At 43.0% G+C, this 20359-nt stretch overlaps 1 protein-coding gene across 3 annotated transcripts; it reads left to right on the top strand.

Annotated features, from left to right (window-relative positions):
* Positions 1-13248, top strand: LOC142761448 (uncharacterized). Of its 3 annotated transcripts, XM_075864644.1 has the most exons (6): positions 1-171; positions 996-1197; positions 6369-6563; positions 10865-10947; positions 11678-11758; positions 12529-13248. In XM_075864644.1, exons 1-5 carry the CDS (start codon positions 28-30, stop codon positions 11708-11710), a joined length of 657 nt encoding a protein of 218 aa, XP_075720759.1. In that variant the 5' UTR covers positions 1-27; the 3' UTR covers positions 11711-11758; positions 12529-13248. The 3 variants fall into 3 exon arrangements, with proteins under 3 accessions (XP_075720759.1, XP_075720758.1, XP_075720761.1); XM_075864643.1 differs by having other exon boundaries at positions 2-171; positions 11678-13248; XM_075864646.1 differs by having other exon boundaries at positions 89-175; positions 11678-13248.
* The last annotated feature ends 7111 nt before the right edge of the window (positions 13249-20359 follow it).

The raw sequence follows: 20359 nt of genomic DNA on the forward strand, positions 1-20359 counted from the left end.
AGTACTGGGTAAACAGTGAGTGGTCACATGACCACGTGCTGTTACACTGCAGCCAATGAGAAGCAAGCCCGCTTCCTCCTTGTCTTTAGGTTCGGGAAGTTTAGTCTCCTCCACATACGGGAAAAGACGATTATTGTATTATGTTGTGCTGCTACTGTGGTCCTTGAGGAAGTAGGTAAGAGGCGGGAAACTCAACTACACAATGTGGCCGTCGTGTACCGGCTCTTCTGGTGTGGTATAGGTTGCTTTGTTGTGCACACTGACCCGCATTTATTAATAGCACGTTTTGCACCAATGAAATTAGAGTGTAGTTGTCGACAATTACACGTACATCTGAAAATAATGTGGCGCCATTGAAATTGTTTATGAGTATGAACGACCTACTCTGCGCCTTTTTTAAAATCTTTACAACACCCACAGCGTGACCATGCTCACTTTTCGCGCCTCTGTTTTCTGGAGTGAGAAGACAAATATTGCAAATTTTGTCGCAATTGAAGATACATTTTTAACGATGGCAATTTACGCCAAATTCAGGCGTAAACGGAATAATAAATGTGTGAGGCGTTGTGGTCCATAGGATAAGTGATCAATGTATGATCGCTAGCGCCCACACCGATCACAAGAGCGCAGTGAGGACGAGTTTGAATGTGAATAGATCTGTGGTCGCGCTCGCGCCCTGCCGTCACTCATCCCTCCTAAAGTGCCCTTCTGGTGAGCCCGACAAACACAGCCGAGTACATCGCATGGCTGTTTCGGTCAGCGCCATAGACGTTAAATTGAGCGGCAGTGCGAATGCGTGACCGCTACTCCATTTCAAATCCTCTTTGCGATTTTGCAATGTGGAGGAACTGGATCTCTGGACCCCCATTCTAGTGATCGTGGGGGCCCTCAGCAATTGTACATTGATTACCTATGGATAGGTGATAAATGTTCTTAGTGGGAAAAGCAATTTAAGGCTGGAAAGCAATTAGTCTTTATTTTTTATTTTTTTTCAGGCAGCCTGTTTGATCAAAACTTTTTTTGGGATGGAATGTGAAAATTCATTCAGCTACGGTGCATGCAACACAAGCCTATCTGCGTGGAATAACGAATTACAATCTAATGGCATAGCTCATAAAAGAAAGAGATATGAGAATGGATATTTAAATGACTCCAATGGCAGTAAAGAAGATGTTAAAGGACCGACTAAGTCAAGAGGTACGTGTTAGTATTTTGTAATATGCAGGGCTTGCCTTAGGTTGGATGGTGCAATGTGAGGGACTCCCTATTGCCGCCCCCTACACAAACCAAAAATTAACCACATATATAGACACGAACATACCGGAACATATATACTGTACATACATAAAGACAGATATTTAGACATACAGGCAAATATACATACACACATCTGGAATATATACATACATACAGGTAAATATATAGACCTACACACACACACACAAATACATAAAAGGCACATATATACAAGCACAGAGACACATTCACAAACAGACTCATATATACCCAGTACAGATAATGTAGTAGGTTTCACATGCAGTCCTATGTAACACTACAGATAAAACAGTGATAACTCTCTGAATACAGGTAATGTCGTAGATTTCACGTGCAGCCCTATGTAACACCACAGATAACACACAGTATTAACGGAGTACAGATAATGTAGTAGACGTTAGTTGCAGTCCTATATAACACCATAGATAACACAGTGATAACTCTTTGAGAACAGATCATGTAGATGTTACCTGCAGTCCTATGTAACCCCACAGATAAGTCATAACTCTCTGAGTACAGATAATGTCGTAGATGATAACTATACCCACAGACACATATAAACACACACAGAGGCATATATATAAGGAGCAGCCTGGTATATAGGGTGGCAGCACAGATATCTCAGTTTTATCTGTTCTACTTTAATATTGAACACACACTTTTACAAAGAGACATAAACACATGCAGAGGCACACACTGTAACGTATACACATACAAACACAGAGACATATACTGTATATACACACAGACCCTCACCATCTCTCCTTGCTGACAGGATCACAGGTTTCTTGCAGGATGGGCTGTGGGCGGAGCTTCCTCCTCTTCTCTTGCTCCTCGGCTGTTATTTACTCCGTGTGTGGAGCAGAGCACAGAGTAGAGGCAGAGCCCAGTGGCGCCCCCTACATACTGGGAGGGTGCAGCGCCCTGTGCGCTCACACAGCTCGCACACGCCTAAGGCCGGCCCTGGTAATATGCCACTTACACTTAAATAGACACTAACTTTTAACAGCTTATGCTGATCTAATAGTATACCTGATATAGATCAACTTTGTAATTTACTTCATGTTAAAATGTGGTTGTTTTATACATGCAAATACTGTGTGAAGTTACTGCCACTAGGTGTCACCCTAGTGGCAGTAACTTCAGAGCAGAGGAGAGAACTGCAGAAGGTCGGGGTATGTATCTTCACTGTCTACTATACAAGTCTATGGAGAAGGGCGGGGGTAGCAGAGAGTGCGTTAGCAACACACATGCTACTTGTAAGTCTATGAGGGGGGAGCAGGGGTGGGAAGCAAGAGCCGAGTTAGAAAGACAGAGGCTGCTGGTCAGATTTTTGTCACCCCAGTGCTGGATTCTCAGCTACATTGCTCATTACTGCTGTATAATCTACTACATGCTCCTGCGTATAGAATACATGGTTGCCCGTTTTGGCTCCACCTACTAGCTGAGAGAAAACCGATTTAGATATAGAGCCTGCAGAGGGGAAAACTGCTAAATAATGCAGAATACAAGTCCTGTAATGGTCAGAAATAGTATTATTTCTTATGTACGCACATATGACCGCTTATTCTGAAAAGCCACCTGAAACGTTAGATACGCTTTTACTATATGAACTACATTCTGTTATCCATGCTTCACCTCTGCATTCATTTACATTTGAATCCTAAGTCCATGAAGCCCACACTTATACAGTTTACCTTTATCATGTGATGTTGACCATATTGAAATGAATGAAAGGTATTCACAATTCCTCCTAAATAAGCTGGAGAAAAACCCTCTAGCCCTGCAGAATGACATGAGCCAAGCTATCACTGCCAGCATCCATATCCATCTCACCCTGATTGTCATCATGTACCACTTATGCCCGGCAGGGACCAAGCAAACAGCTGTCAGATGATGTCAGCGCTAACTGCTTCTCATGCATCGATTTGAAAGTGATTGATGCTGGAACCTGAAGCGACGTGCAGCAGGTGGTCATAGTTACATTTTGGTTGCAATCACGGTTGCGTATTTGCCTTGTATATCCGCAGTGTAAAAATACATTAGTTTATGGGAAAAATATTTCACAATGCAAGAAATTGAGAAATATTTCTGAGTTGGACATATTTTTTCCATTGAACAATGTACAGTTTTTTTTCTGCAGCTGATTTTTACAATACACAAATACGCCACGTGTGACTGCACCCTTACTTTCTCGCCAGCAGGACTACGTAGGAAGTAAGCATACAGGCGAGCACTGAGCTGTGACTACTATAAGAAGGGTGAGCAGGCACTGCTAGGACTACTGTAAAGGAAAGAATATAATACATTGCTGAGGGTGAATGGGATAGAAACCACTATTGCTTACTGCATGGCTGAGCCACATAGATGTCTACGTACGCCATTTTCTCAAGGGATGACCCTTACACAAGCAACATATATAGAGTTCTTTGTACATGACTCAAACGTGTGCGTGCGTGCGTGCGTCCATACCCTCCGAGTGCTGTTCAAAATCTTTTCTTTAAGAGAGGTTTTTTTTTAAAGCAAAGATTTTACAAAACTGTAGAACATTTACTGTTTGTTAAAATACCATGGGTCTGGATGTAACTATTTTATAAGAACACCCATTTAGCCGATTTCTTTGTTCCACCAGGATATAAGCACTGCCAGAAGTATCTCCCTCTCCTTAATTGAAATTAACATATAGACTATTTCTTTATATACTAGTTAAAGGGGTTATCCGGGTTATAACAATTAGGATAGGCTATCAATATTTTTTTTTTAAACTCGTTTTATTAAAAGTAACTGTCAGAGTCAAACCATCACATACATCAGGAAAACATTATACATTCAATAGTACATATGTCAGAAGAATCAATATATACAAAGGGATTACTCGCAGGTATCCATCATAATAACCCGTGGTTCGCAGACCACACACACATAATACAGGATTCTCAATTCAATCCAACCCGACTTTTATTACATCACATCATGAGAATAGGAATACTCCCACATTTCAATATTCTATCACAACGCCCCAATCCTCTTGTACATCATACCCAGAAGCACCTGGACATGTCATCCTCCCTAGTCTTTTACCCTCTCCCACCCCCAGCTTGTGCCAGAGCAGCTGTCAGCCCTTGGACTGTACAATGAGTGAGACTCGATGAGCACCAACCATCCCAGATCAGATCAAATTTAGCTGGCTTTCCCCGGTGTTTATACACTATTTTCTCAAATGGAAGCATGTCATTGACCATTTTACGCCATTGCGCTACTGTCGGGGTCCTATCCGCCATCCATCTCATGGCCACCGCCTTTCTTGCCATAAACAGTGTTTCTCTCTGAAAGATCCTCTCATATATTGACCATTGCTCCTCATTTAGCAGTCCCAGTAAACACACCTCCGGCCTGCAAGTTATCGTCCTCCCCATCACTGCCGTTAATAATGTAACCACCTCCTCCCAAAAACAAAGAATCCGATGACAACCCCACATTAGGTGTATAAAGTCTGCCCTCATCTCTCCACACCTATGACATTGTGAGGACGCCATTCTTCCCATACGATGTAACTTTACGGGCGTTAAATAACATTGGTGGATGATGAACAGTTGCACTAGTTTATTATTTGCAGCTGGTGAAACCAGCAGATGGGAGCCCTGCGCCTCCCTCCATTCCTCCGCTGTGAGTTGTGGAATTAATGCACGCCACCTATCCTCCACCCCCAGGGGCCCCATTCGCATTTTAGCCTCCATTAGATAAGAATAAATTTGGGAAACAACACCCCTTGTAAACAGCTTGCTCAGCCTCACCACCAAGTCACAGCTAGAATATGTCACGGAGTTCAATGGGAATTGTGCTAATAGAGCATGATGAAGCTGTATGCAATATAATTCATCCCCTGGCGGTATATTGAATGCTGCCCGAATCTCACTCACCGTCATTACCGACCCTTCTTCCGTTAGCAGTTGTGATATAGCCACTACCTCTCTAGATGACCAGTAACGTTTCCCCACCAACCCATGCAGATGGGAAAAGCTCGGATTATCCCACAGCGGGCTCTCCGCCACCACCCCCACACATCCCAGTAGATCTTTAGCCTGTTGCAAGACTCGTCTCGCCAGCTTATGTAAGGGTAACCGGGAGCGGTGTCTGAAATCATGCAGCTCCAGTATCGGCCATAACGTTTTTAAGCCCAGTACCCGGGCTAGATGATTCTCCGCATTAGTCTTTAGGGGGGGGGGGAGACCCAAGAGATCAAGTACCTGAGCTGCCCCGCCAAGTAATATAGAAAAACATCCGGTAACGCAGCCCCAGCCTCATCTTTAGGTCTTCGTAGAATCGACCGCTTGAGTTTAGATCTCCCCCCCCCCCCCACACAAACGGCGCGAACAACGAGTTTATTTTAAAGAACCTTTTAGGCACCAACACATCCATGTGCTCCAACACATACAAGAACTTTGGCATTACTATCATTTTTAATAGATTGACACGTCCTGCTACTGACAAAGGCAGGCCTTTCCACACCTGTATTTTGTCCCTTAGATACGTGACCAAGGGTGCTACATTTAACCCATACGATCTAGAGCTATCTCTAGCAATATTAATCCCCAGGTACTTGAACTCTGATCTTACTGGCAGTCCGCTAAATTGGGTGCCCCATCCACAATTATCCTGTCTCAAAGGCATCAGATACGATTTAGACCAATTAATTAGTAACCCTGAGTATCTTCCAAAGTCGTTAATGAGGGAAATAGCCCTGGGGAGGGTGGCATTGGGGTTCGCCATGAACAACGCCATATCGTCCGAAGGCTATCAATATTAGATCGGTGGGGGTCCGACTGTCGGCACCCCTGCCGATCAGCTGTTTGAAGGGACCGCCAGCCTCTTCATTGTTTACATGGTTCTTCTTTCTGTTTCTACTTGCATGCGCCATTACATTTGTAGCTGCCGTGCCAGGTATTGCACCACTGTCCCATTCAAGTGAATAGAACAATGCTATAACCCCTTTAAAGTTGCTTCAAAGGTCGGGCTAAACTGAGAATGAAATTGTGTGACATGCAGTATTCAAACCGTTTATAACATGTCTGACCTTGTTTTCTTCTTTTCAGCAACCTGCTTTGTACAAATGCTTCCCAATAAAGGAATCTTCCAGTCAGAGAATTGGAAACCCAATGGCAGCACATTATACTATCCGATCACATCACATCTCTTCGTAAATTTTGAAAAATATGATCAGATCAGTTTTGATGAGGGGCTGTTTTTTATAGGTGATAATTCTGGAGGATGTTCACAGAAAGAACAAGGTATTCTGGGGGGTGCTGCTCATTCTTTTTAATGACTTTCTCACCTACAACCTAATGCAATTTCTGCTCAAGAAATCTGTCTGTTTTTACTTGTTTTAAACATTATTTATTTTTTTTGCTTTTTATTCCTTATTATTATTATTAATAATTTTATTTAAACACTTTTGCTCTAATGGTTCATATAAGTTAATTAAAGTACTGCTAATTATGCAGATTATCAGGAAGGTATATATATTTTTCATGTTCTAATTGCATTTCCTGCTGTATGTTCTTTGTTTAGAGTGGATCTGTCATTAGTGTATGTAAGAGCACCATAGTATGTAGCAGCCCTATGTAAGAGCAGCATAGTACGGGGACATGTCCGCTCTCTTATTAGCCAAAACGGCATAAAAAATATTGTAGAAATAGGGATGGGAACAGCACTACTGTCGCTTTAAATGGGGACTGTCTTTATGGGCCAGATTGAGCCCACTCAGGGATTCACAGGAAGAAGCAGCAATGGCGTCAGCATTCCAAAAGAAAAGCAAATCTTTTTATTGCCCCATAGTACAGACACCAGCAACGTTTTGGCTCTAAGAGCCTTTTCCAAGTACTTGAAAAAGACTTACTTAGAGCCGTAAGGTTGCTGGTGTCTGTACTATGGGGCAATAAAAAGATTTGCTTTTTTGAATTGCTTCTTTTTCCGGCACAAAAAATATTGCGTCTCTCGGCGATGATTGATGGCTGGCTGCTATGTATGCTGCCCGTCAATCACTGTGGGATCTTTTTTACAGGCTTTGTCTAAGGATAGGCCCTCAAAGTTAAAAGCTTGGAAACCCTATTTAGGCTCTGTTCAAATCTGCGTTGTGGTCCCATTCTGACGTTCCGTGGGAGCTTTTTCAGAACAGGACCCTGAACAGGCACAAACTGACACGAACGGAAACCAGAGGCAATAGCGTAGTCGACTATGTTATTGTTTCCGGCAAAACGACGGATCCGGTGCACAACAGAGACAAATGGAAACCATGCGCACCGGATCCGTCACCATTGAAATCAATCAATGGTGATGGAAACGGAAACCTCTACTTCAGTTTGTGTCTGTTCAGGGTCCCGTTCTGACGGAAAGCTCAGACGGAACGTCAGAACGGGACCCCAACGCAGATGTGAACAGAGCCTAGAGGTATAAAAAGAGAACAGCATACGTTTTATAATTCTTATGTTTGGTGTACACAGGATTACTGTGCTATCTAAGAAGCTTAGAAAGCCAAAATGTCACAGGGCTGTATGTAACTAGCTGGTGGACTAAATGCCGAGTATTAGCTTTCTCATCATTATCGATTCTTATAATATTCCTGTAAAAAAAATTGTGGATAAGCAGAATTGTATAAAAGCCAGTAGTGTACCGCTGCAAGAAGCGCTTGCTTGGGCCGCAGGGGGATGTCTTGGAAATTAGTCAGAGACAACCATGTCAAAATAGTTATCATTGTACCAGGATAGTCTAGTAATGAACAGTTTCGGTTCAATCATTTTTTATTGTTTTCCAACATTATAGTACAAGTGCATAAGTCAACAATACAACTTTACATCAACGTTACACAGAAAAAGAAAGAAAGACATAAACAGCAGCATAAAAAAAACATTTATACCCGATAATTTGTCATTGAGACTTATACTTTTCACTAAGCAAATACTTCTCATAAAGCTATATTTTATTGCATAGAGAACTCTCCGACCACCACTTCCATACTTCCGTGAATTTGTGAGAAGAGAAGTTACCGTAGGCTATTATTTTTTCAAAAGCATATGAGGAATTTACTAGTGTTATTAATTCGTCCAGGGCAGGTGCCTCTATACTCTTCCAATGTCTGGTCAATACCAGTTTTGCCATAGCTAAGATTTTACAGGCTAATGTTCTAAATTTAGAAGGGATAATCTCTGTTTGAAGGAGCAGTAGAGCTAGTTGAGGGGATGGAAGGATCCGGGTACCCAACAATGAATCCATCAAATCAAACACATTTTCCCAATAACCAGTAATAACAGGGCAATCCCACAGTATATGCATTAGTGTGCCTTTCTGTCCACAACCTCTCCAACATTTATCCTGGACATTTGGAAACATTAGATGCAGAGTAATGAACAGTTTAAACAATTATACACTAGGACATAGGGCTGGGCGATTTTGGCCAAAAACTAAATCTAGAATTTTTTTATTTTTTTTTTCAACCCTATGAGTGATTTGTGATTCTAATCTCGATTTTCTTATTCCTATTAAATAAACTGAAAAAAATACAAAGAGATAATTTAAAAAAGAACTCACATGAAAATTTTTATTGCTTTGCCCATTTGTAATAGGCATCTTGTACACGTACACGTATATGATATTTATTTCCTCACCGAACTGCTCAAATGGCATGCAATACATAGGCTCCCCCATGCGGTCACGGCAGCAGTAAAATGGCAGAAAACTTCACTTTATGCCCCCATAAAGAAGTTAGGCCCCGAGGTTGTACCCCCATAGATTTACTGCCCCACAGCTCCCCCCCCCTCTCAGGTAGTGCTCCACAGGCCCCCCCCTCTCAGGTAGTGCCCCACAGTTCCCCCTCTCAGGCAGTGCCCCACCCCAGGTAGTGCCACACAGCCCCCCCGGGTAGTGTCACACAACCCCCCCCCGTAAGTAGCGCCTTTGGGGCGCCCTCCAGGAGTTTGAGTCCCCAACCAGAGCATTGCCGACGCTCTGGCCGGGGGTTTCCGCTTCAGGAGGTGCCCCTGACTTCACTGTCCATATATAGACAGTGATGTCCGGGGCAACCGCAGAGATGGAGTCCCGGAGCAGAGCCACTTCTAGCGCTCTGCCTGGGACTCCTCTCCTCCTGGCATCACGGTCCATATATGGACCGTGATGTCAGGGGCTTCAGCACCAATCTCTGTTTACATTTCCCCCCCCTCCCATCTCTTTTCAAAATGCCCTCCAGCCATTGGCTGGCAGCATATGACTTCATAAGCTGACAGCCAATAGAAGACTAACGGATGCAGCACTGGCATGCTGTGCCAGTACTGCAGAGCATTACACCGGGCAGCCACAGAAGGAGGTGGGAGGAGACAGCATTGTTGCATCCTGTACACTGTCTCCTCTCTCCTCACTGAATGGATGGAATGGCGGCCAGTGTCGGCGCAGGGGAGCAACAGTGGTAAACGAGCGACTCACAGGTGGGGGGGCGGTGACAAGCAGTGGGGCGGAGCTTTCGCCTGTATCTCAGCCCGACAGCGAGGTTATAAAATCAATTCAACGATTCTGTTTAAAAACAGAATCGTCACAGGACTCCAGGGCGAATTAATTGGATTAATCGCCCAGCCCTACTGGAACAGAAATGAAGAACGGTCTTCTTTTGTGTGATCTGGGTACGTTATTTGAATGTTTCTTTTAGTGTAGTAACAATTGAGGTCACAGGGAGTGGCAATAGCAATGGGGCTCTGGTGGGAGGGACGATTAATCCTCCTATCTTGAAGTCCTGTAGAGAGGGCTTTAAATGCAGGTAGCTGCAGCGTGCTTCTGTGTAACTTCAGGTCCAGGCCCACGTGGCTTTGGAAACCAAATTTCCAGGAAAACGTTCGTTCTTTGCCCGTTTACCAATAAACCTCCGGTTTGAAGGCACATAGGTAATATATTAGTGAATTGCATTATCTGCAGTTCCGCTATACGTAGTTCTACTCCGGCTAGTAGACATCTGAAGCTGGGGGTATTCCAAGCTGTTGGCTGAAGGCTATTATCAAGCTATAGATCACCATATGCGGCAGTCTGTAGATTTCCTATAGGATCCTACTCGCTGTCGTAAAACAATCCATACACTGCTTCCCTGCTGTAGCTGCAGGTCCCTTCTGCTTGCACCAGTAGCAATTCTGCTATTAACTATGTAAATAATGTGTTCCCTAATTTTCCACCAGTTTGGAATTAAACAGGTTAATAAAGTATGCCCTAGTAGATTGGTCTGTTTAGACACAGAGTGATGATAGATCATTGTCTGCTCCCCAAATATGACAGCCTGTGTCACCTGCTACATTGGCAGCTATAAACCACACCATTATTCACTAGTGAATGCACGGACACAAGTACTCTGCCTGTGTGGTCAGAGATGCACATTGAAACAGAAATATATTTCTATGTTTAAAGAACACCTGTCATAAAAATTATGTTTTTCTACTAATAATTTCAGATAGCTATAGCAACGATGCTTTGCATGTCGGGATATGTAGTTCCATTTCAAGGACATTTAATGTTTTGCAAATGATCGTCTTGCTCATTCATTATGATATTTTTTTTCCAGGCCATGTGATTCACTGCTGGCGATTTGACGATAAAGAGAAGACGCTTTTTATAGCAATGTCCTATTTGTTTACAAACTTTTCTGTAAGTTAAACATTTTATATGTTAGTTTAGCTATGGTCACACCTGAGTTGGAGGCTCCTTTAGGCTAGTGCAACGTGCTGCATTGTTATTTCCGGTAAAACGACAAATACCATGACTGACATCCTGGCAGAATCCACTAAAGGAGTTGTCCACTAGCTGACAACTGATGAACTATCCACCGGATAGGTCATAGGTACATGATCTGTGGGGGTCCGACACCCGGACCACACACCGTTAAGCCACTCCGGCTGCCTCCGGGCACCGGACGTCCATGCCGGAAGCAGATGGCTCCAGTTATGAAATAGTGTCCGTACTGCAGCTCTGCTCCTATTCAAGTGAATAGGAGCAGAGCTGCAGTTCGGCAGCAGGACCGCTATGCAATATACGGAGCCAACTCCTGCCGGCTCCGCTCATTGCATAATGGGCCATAACATCAGGTGCCGCAGGCCACCGGAGCAGCTGATCGGTTCGGGTGTCGGACCCGCACCGATGATATTCTGATGACCTATCTGGTGAATAGGTAATCAGTTGTCCGGTAGTGTACAACCCCCTTAAAGTCAATGGGTTTCGTCGGATGCCGGTTGTGTCCGTCATGCGATTAAAAACGTCACTGTCGTTATTCTCGCTCTGCTCCTATGACGGAGCAGAACAACGGAAATATCTACCCAGATGTGAACAGAGCTGTAAACTTTTATTCATTTTACTTTCTCAAATTTTTTTTCTTTTGCAGACATTTCAAGAAATTGTTAGTCGACTGAACTAAGCAGGACGTCCTTGTGTGCAATATAAATGCAAGCTTCAGATTCCAAATGTAATGTTACATTACCTTTTTAAACAATGTGTGAATGTGTACTGCCAATTTTTTCTAAACACGTCTTCGATTTCAATGAAGCTGTAATTTTAATGCAATTCACAGACCCCAGTGATACTATCTTCTGAAATAACACAAAAATGTGTAAAAGTGGAGTGTATATATAAAGTATATTTGCGTAGATAATAGGCAGTTTAATCTTCTACTCATGTAACAATAATTTATACATGGCTGGTATTCTCATACATCTGTTGCCATTTTACGTTGTACACTTTGTAAAATGAAAAAACGTTGCCAATTTTACACGTTGCTTGTAAAAAAAAATAACCCTTATGGCCGCATATATGATACCTGTCACATACTGCATGACTTTAATATACAATGGCTATTGATACACACAATTTCACTTTAAGGCAGCTGCTCTTCTAAAAAATTATTCTTCCGTTTTCTCTGACATGGTATTCATGTTGTCCATAGGACAAGGCACAAGTAGTGGAAATATGTAGCCACTGCAATGAATCGAAGGATGTGGATACAGAAATATAACATAGATTGCATTAGTTATTCTCCCCAATGCATCCTATTAACGTCTTCCAAATAGTTTTTGTCCAATTCGACAGATTTAATGCAAAAGAGCAATAATTGTATACTAAAGCCACCTTTACATATTTTTATTTTTATTTTTTCAACGTTTTAAACCACAGCTTTTTTTACATGCATGTTTAGTGGCGGTTTTTATTTAGTGTCCTATTGTACATTCTTTTTTCAAGGTGTTTTTGGAGTCCTATAGAGCCCATATACTTTAAGGAAAAAATGACAGAAAAAATACCATAGCTAAAGCATGCTGCGTTTTGAAAAAAAAGGCATTGACCGGAAAAAGAAACCAAAACTCTGCATGACCGCAGCATATTTGCGCAGAAAATGCCACTGAAAATGCGAGTTAACTCTGTGTGAATCCAGCCTTAACATGGTACAAACAAGATATTTATATAGTTATATAATTTTGGCTACATGTTGGTAAATCCATTTAATTAGATTTCGTTTTTATGTGTCCAACACAAATTGTCCATCTCATTTGGAAAATGACGGAAGCCACTGTATAGAAATCCATTGTCCCTAAGCTCCCGTGATTAAAAAAAAAAAAAGAGGCTTATACCATGCGGTATACGTTTCTTAATGAGTTCTTCTGTATGGATACATTTAACTGGCGCATACGGCAAACGGACACTGCAAATTCAGTGAGAAAGTGGCCTAATGTAAAAAATGTGTTGTGTGTGTGGTCCATTTTTAACTGTTCAAGCAAAAGAGAAGGGTAACCTGGCTTGTTTTTACATTTCTTTAATTCTCTAATACAATGCCTTACTACATAGCTGTCTTATTGTAGCAGAAGTTAATATTTTATACAGTTATTTTGCCTTTCCACTTACTGTAGTTGATGCCCCAGTCATTTTTTACATACTTTGTTCGAATAAAATTGTTTATATCTTGAATCTTCTTTTAGTGCATCTCTTCAACAAACCAAGTTTCATAGTTTAAAGAGAAAGATCTATCCGTCTTTTTTTCAGGAATAGATTTTATTCTCTTCAATATGTCGCAAGACTCATGATAATACTCAAAAAGGCAAAAAGAAATTGCCCGCCCTTCCACTGTGTGTATGGATCCTAATCAAGGTACACGAAATGGAGAACTTTTTCAGGGTCTGGCTGCAAAGTATTCCATGATGATATTCAATAATAATACTAATGAATGTTCTAAATGATGGTGAAGCTCTGTGCCTGGTCTGACCGGTCACACATACTGTATCTACAAATTCTTGATAACAAGGGATCCTACACAGTTTATTGAGCGATCTGTGAACATGGGAAAAAATAGGACTTGTGCTATTTTTTTCACGGTCTGTTCACATAGTCCATGAACGGAAGCCCGACGCAGATGTGAACACACCCTTAATGTTTCAATAACGCAGTCAATTCAGAAGGCGGTGTGCAGAGAACTGCATCAGTGATTTCTAGCGCGTCCGGAAGTGTTGCAAGTGCCAAAAGCATATGTTCCCCCTCTCACATATACATATACAGTTCTACCAGATGAAATATTACCTGCATACTGTTACTGAATAATACCCTCGTACTGTTACTGAATAATACTAACGCACCATAACCACATAGTGATGGAATAATACCCCTATACGGGTACTGAATAAAAACCACTATAGAAAGTCCAATATTACCACCATGTAGCGACCATATAGTGGTAGGTGCCAGTTATACACAGGAGCTCTGCAGACGATATAAGTAATTACAGCACGTTTATATCTAGTGACTCACAGGTGATGTTTCCTCGGATTAGTCGTTCACGTTCCCTTTTTCCCCCAAATCCAGCCCAGACCACTGTGACTATTTATTCCAGCCACGACTCGTCTCTGCAGAATTTGACACACAAACATGTTGGTTTCTCGCTTTTCAAGCATCCTCCCCACCTATACCCAATCCTCTAAACAAACTCGTAATCCACAGTTCTCCAGATGGTAATAACGATCCCTCGGTGCTCAACAAAATAAAAGTGCCCCATCGGTAACCGTGCCCTGTCTCCCCACAGTAATAATGCCCCCTGTAGATAGGGCCACACACAGCCCTTCCCTTGTATATAGTGCCTCACTGCCCCCTCCCTTGTATGTGTGTGTGTGTGTGTGTGTGTGTGTGTGTGTGTGTATATATATATATTAGTGCCGCACAGCCCCCCTCCCTTGTGTATATATAGATAGTGCCACACAGCCCCCTCTCTTGTGTGTGTATGTATGTATGTATATATATATATATATATATATATATATATATATACTAGTCCATCTCAATGAATTAGAATATCGTCAAAAAGTTAATTTATTTCAGTAATTCAATTCAAAAAGTGAAACTCATATTATATAGATCTATTTCCAGCATTTTTTTTTTTCATTTAATGTTGAAGGTTATAGCTAACAGTTAATGAAAACCCAAATTTAGTGTCTCAGAAAGTTAGAATATTATATAAGCCCAATTTCCAAAATTATTTTTTTATACTGAAAAGTTGGCCTTCTGAAAAGTATGTACAGTATATGCCCTCAATACTTGATCGGGGGCTCCTTTTGCATGAATTACGGCATCAATGCGGCGTGGCATGGAGGCGATCAGCCTGTGGCACTGCTGAGGGGTTATGGAAGCCCAGGTTGCTTTGATAGCGGCCTTCAGCTCGTTTACATTGTCTGGTCTGGTGTCTCATCTTCCTCTTGACAATACCCCATAAATTCTCTATGGAGTTTAGGTCAGGCATATTTGCTGGCCAATCAAGCAGAGTGAGGGCTTATTTAGACTAACGTGATATACGTCCGTGCAACGCGCGTGATTTTCACGCGCCTCGCACGGACCTATGTTAGTGTATGGGGCCGTGAGTTTCACGCATGTGTTTGCTGCGTAAAACTCACGACATGTCCTATATTTGTGTGGTGTTCACGCATCACGCACCCATTGAAGTCAATGGGTGCGTGAAAATCACGCGCAGCACAAGGAAGCACTTCTGTGTGACGCGTGTGATTCGCGCAACAGCAGTCAAAATTATGAATGAAAACAGAAAAGCACCACCTGCTTTTCTGTTTACAAACAGTGTCATAATGATGGCGGCTGCGCGAAAATCATGCAGCGACGCATCATATGCGGCTGACACACGGAGCTGTTAAGTACCTTTTGCGTGCGCAAAACGCCGCATTTTTTGCGCGCGCAAAAGGCACACGCTCGTGTAAATCCGGCATGATACTGTGGTCATTAACCCCTTCCTGACATATGACATGCAGTTACGTCATAGTCGGGTAGGGGAAGTATGGAGCGTGCTCACTGAGTGAACCCGCTCCATACGATGCACAGCCGACACTTCAGAGTAACGAGCGGCATCGCGCTCATTTAACTCGTTAAATGCTGCGGTCAATAGCGACCACAGCATTTAAATTGTTAAAGAGCGGGGTGGCCCCCTCTAACAGCTCATCGCGCCCCCCGCAACGCATTCGCGGGGGGTGGTGGTTGATAGATGCCTGTCAGAATCATGATATACCGCAATACATTAGTATTGCAGTATATCGTGCAAGCGATCTAACGATTGCTGGTTGAAATCTCCTATGGGGACTAATAAAAAAAAAAAGTAAAAATGAGTTAAATAAAGGTTTTTTTTTTCCCATTTTCCCCCTAGAGCATAGTAAAAAATTTAATAAATAAACATAATTGGTATCGCCGCGTCCGTAAAAGTCTGAACTATTATATTATATCATTATTTAACCCGCACGGTGAATGCCGTAAAAAAAAAAAAAAAAAAAATTGTAAACGCCAGAATCTCTATTTTTTGTCACCTAATCTCCCATAAAAAATGAAATAAAAAGTGAACAAAAACTACAGCTTATCCCTCAAAAAATAAGCCCTCATACCACTTAAATAAAAACGTTATGGCTCTCTGAATTTGGCGACAATAAAATTTTCTTTTTTACACTTAGGTTTTTACTTGTAAAAGTAGTAAAATATAGAAAAAACTATATATATTTGGTATCGCCGTAATCGTATTAACCCACGGAATAAAGTTAACATGTTATTTTAATTGTACAGTGAATTCCGTAAAAACGGCGCGCAAAAAAACATGGAGGAATTGCTGGTTTTTTTTCATTTTCTACCCCACAAATAATTTTTTACCCGTTTCCTAGTACATTATATGGCTAAATAAATGGTGCTACGAAAAACTACAACTCGTCCCGCAAAAATCAAGCCCTCATAGTACTACACAGACGGAAAAATAAAGACGTTATGGCTTCTGGAAGGTGGGGAGGAAAAACGAAAATTTCTGAAAGTTGTTTACGACGGCAAGGGGTTAAACCAGGTATTGGTACTTTTGGCAGTGTGGGCAGGTGCCAAGTCCTGCTGGAAAATGAAATCAGTGTCTCCATAAAGCTTGTCAGCAGAGGGAAGCATGAAGTGCTCGAAAATTTCCTGGTAGACGGCTGCGTTGTCTCTGGACTTGATATAACAAATTGGACCAACACCAACAGATGACATGGCCCCCCAAACCATCACTGACTGTGGAAACTTCACACTGGACCGCAAGTAACTTGGATTGATGTCTCTCCACTCTTCCTCCAGACTCTGGGACCTTGATTTCTTCTGGACAACTGTCATGTCAGCAGTCTTCCCCATGATTGTGTAGGTACTGAACCCGACTGTTGGATCATTTAAAGGCTTACGAAGCCTTTGCAGGTGTTTTGTATTGCTTATCTGATTAGAGTGTGACACCATGAGTCTACAATCTTGTTTTACCCAATATTGAAAATTTTCGGAGAGACTAAATTTTGGGTTTTCATTAAGGCCTCATTTACACGAGCGTAATATACGCGCGTGCTTTTCACGCGTGTCGTACGCACCTATATTACTCTATGGGGCAGTGCAGACGATGCGTGAATTTTGCGCAGCGTGAGTGCGTTGCGTAAAACTCACGACATGTTCTATAATCGTGCGTTTTTCGCGCATCACGCACCCATTGAAGTCAATGGGTGCGTGAAAACCACGAAGGTCGCAGGGAAGCACTTCCGTGCGAACTGCGTGATTCGCGCAAGAGCTGTCAAACTGAATGTAAACAGAAAAGCACCACGTGCTTTTCTGTTTACAAACATCCGAACGGAGTGTCTTAGACATGAGCGAACCGAACTTTACCGGGTTCGGCCGAACTCGTTTTGACCGAACCCGGCAGGAGACAGTCACTGTGCAGGGTGCTGAAAGAGTTAAACTGGTTCAGCACCCTGGACAGTGACTTCAGATTCCAATATACGTGAACGTGTAAAAAAAAAAAAGTTCTGACTTACCGATAACTCCCGGCTTCTTCCTCCAGTCTGACCTCCCAAGATGACAATTCAGTCCAAGTGACAGCTGCAGCCAATCACAAGCCAAGCACAGGCTGCAGCGGTCACATGGACTGCCGCGTCATCAGGGAGGTGGGGCCAGATGTCAAGAGAGGCGCGTCACCAAGGCAACGGCCGGGAAGCTCTCGGTAAGTACGAACCTCTTTTTTTTTAAACAGGTTACTCGATATGGTGATCGGAATGCACTGTCGAGGGTGCTGAAAGAGTTGCTGCCGATCAGTTAACTCTTTCAGCACCATGGACAGTGACTGACGTCGACTAGCCTCATCTCTATGATGGCGGCTGCGCGAAAATCACGCAGCCGCGCATCATACACGGATGACACACGGAGCTGTCAAGTGCCTTTTGCGCACGCAAAACGCTGCGTTTTTTGCGCGCGCAAAACGCACACGCTCGTGTAAATGAGGCCTAACTGTTAGACATAACCATCAACATTAAAAGAAAAATATGCTGGAAATAGATCACCCTGTGTGTAATGAATCTATAATATGAGTTAAACTTTTTTAATTGAATTACTGATTTAAATGAACTTTTTGATGATATTCTAATTCATTGAGATGGACTAGTGTGTGTGTGTGTGTGTGTGTGTGTGTGTGTGTGTGTGTGTGTGTGTATATATATATATATATATATTAGTGCCACACATCCCCCCCTTGTATAAAGTGCCACAAAACCCCCCTGTGTATAGTGCCACATAGCAATCCCCCCTGTATATTGCCACACAGCCCCATCCCTTGTATATAGTGCCACACAGAAGCCCCCCTTGTATATAGTGCCACACAGCAATCCCCCCTGTATATTGCTACACAACCCCGCTGCCTTGTCTATAGTGCCACACAGCTCCCCCTTGTATATAGTGCCACACAGCAATCCCCCCTGTATATTGCTACACAACCCCGCTGCCTTGTCTATAGTGCCACACAGCTCCCCCTTGTATATAGTGCCACACAACCCCCTCTTTCTATATAGTGCTACACAGCAATCCCCCTTGTATATAGTGCTATACAGCGCTAGCCTCTTGTATATAGTGTCACACAGCACCGCCCCTTGTATATAGTGCAATACAGCGCTCCCCCCTTGTATATAGTGTCACACTTCGCCCCCTCTTGTATATAGTGTCACACAGCGCTTACCCCTGTATATCGGCACACAACCCCCCCCCCCCCAAAAAAATTGTACTTACTTTGCCCCGTTCCCGCGACGGATGGAGCAATTCAAAGCCTCCGGGCGGGACGCATGCGCAGACTGGCGTGATGCAGTGACGTCATCACGCCAGGCCTGCGCAGGGATTCTTCCCAGCGCCTTATAGGCTGCAGGTCTAACGTGGCCTGCAGCTTACATTATTTATTTGTATCTACGTCCTGAGGATGCACATACAAGTGACTTTGGCTTTCGCTAGCACCGGGTCCCCCTCCGGTACTAGCGACGCCACCAGGCATGAGGGGGCCCGTTCTGCCCGGCCCACAAATGTTATGGGCTGGGCGGCGCAGGCCCCGTAGCAACCGCTGGCAGCGGGCCCTAAGAGGATGGGGGCCTTGTGCAATTGCCCAGTTTGCCCCCCCCCCCACACCACCACCACCTAATGCCAGCCCTGCATGGGATGAAACATCATCCCAGGAGGCTGGGCTGCGCTCAGAACAGAGGATCGTGTTGCTTTGACTACGGCCGGGGGTAAGTATAAGCTTTTTTCTATTCATTTTAACTCAAAAAAAGTTTATTTTTTTTCTCTCACTTACAATTTTGGCGGCAGTCGCAGCATTTCAGTCACAACTCTTGCAGATTTTAGCCCCCATTGAATTCAATTGGGAAAACCCACAATAAAAGAACGGCGATTCCGCAGCATAAATTAACATGCTGCGGATTAAAAAACTGCACCGCAGGTCAATTCATGAAAGTTTTTTCATCTGATTTTTTTCCTCTGTGTGTGGGTGAGATTTGTTCAAATCTCACCCACACTGATGCTACTGTACTATGCTGCGGATTTTCGGCAATGAAATACGTTGCAGCAAATCTGCAGTTTATATGCCCAGTTTTTCCCTACCCTAATGGACATCAACTGAATCTGAAATAGAGGAAAATTAGGATATCGCTTTACTTCCTCTATGTCCTGAGGTAGATAGGGTTGTATAATTGGAAAAACACTGACACACACTTCTCATAGACCGGAGCAGGTAAATAAAAAGAGAATCCAGTTACTCTTTGATACAAATACAGTCCGTTTTCTGCGATGGTCTGTTTGGGTATGTGCACACGATAACTGCCTTTTACGTCTGAAATTACAGACTGTTTTCAGGAGAAAACAGCTCCGTCGTTTCAGACCTAATTGCTCCTCCTCGCATTATGTGAGGCGTCTTTGACGGCCGTAAATTTGAGCTGTTCTTCATTGAATTCAATGAAAAAACGGCTCAAATTATGTCCAAAGAAATATCCTGCACTTCTTTGCCGAGGCAGTCATTTTACGCGTCGTCGTTTGACAGCTGTCAAACGACGACGCGTAAATTACAGGTCGTCGGCAAACCCATTCAAATGAATGGCAAGATGTTTGCTGTCGTATTGGAGCCGTATTTTCAGACGTAAAACGAGGCATAATACGCCTCGTTTACGCCTGAAAATAGGTAGTGTGAACCCAGCCTTAGGGTTCAATGCTGCTTCTCACAGGAGGAATGTCCAGATCTCCTTCC

This window comes from Rhinoderma darwinii, chromosome 1 (assembly GCF_050947455.1).
Source record: "Rhinoderma darwinii isolate aRhiDar2 chromosome 1, aRhiDar2.hap1, whole genome shotgun sequence".
In the NCBI taxonomy this organism is placed as follows: Eukaryota; Metazoa; Chordata; class Amphibia; order Anura; family Rhinodermatidae; genus Rhinoderma; species Rhinoderma darwinii.

Bases quoted from the DNA above. Each gene is read 5' to 3' on its own strand.
- LOC142761448 (XM_075864644.1), top strand. From the start codon at position 28: ATGACCACGTGCTGTTACACTGCAGCCAATGAGAAGCAAGCCCGCTTC. The intron at 172-995 runs GTAGGTAAGAGG...ATTTTTTTTCAG, and splicing joins CTACTGTGGTCCTTGAGGAA to GCAGCCTGTTTGATCAAAAC. The intron at 10,948-11,677 runs GTAAGTTAAACA...TTTCTTTTGCAG, and splicing joins ATTTGTTTACAAACTTTTCT to ACATTTCAAGAAATTGTTAG.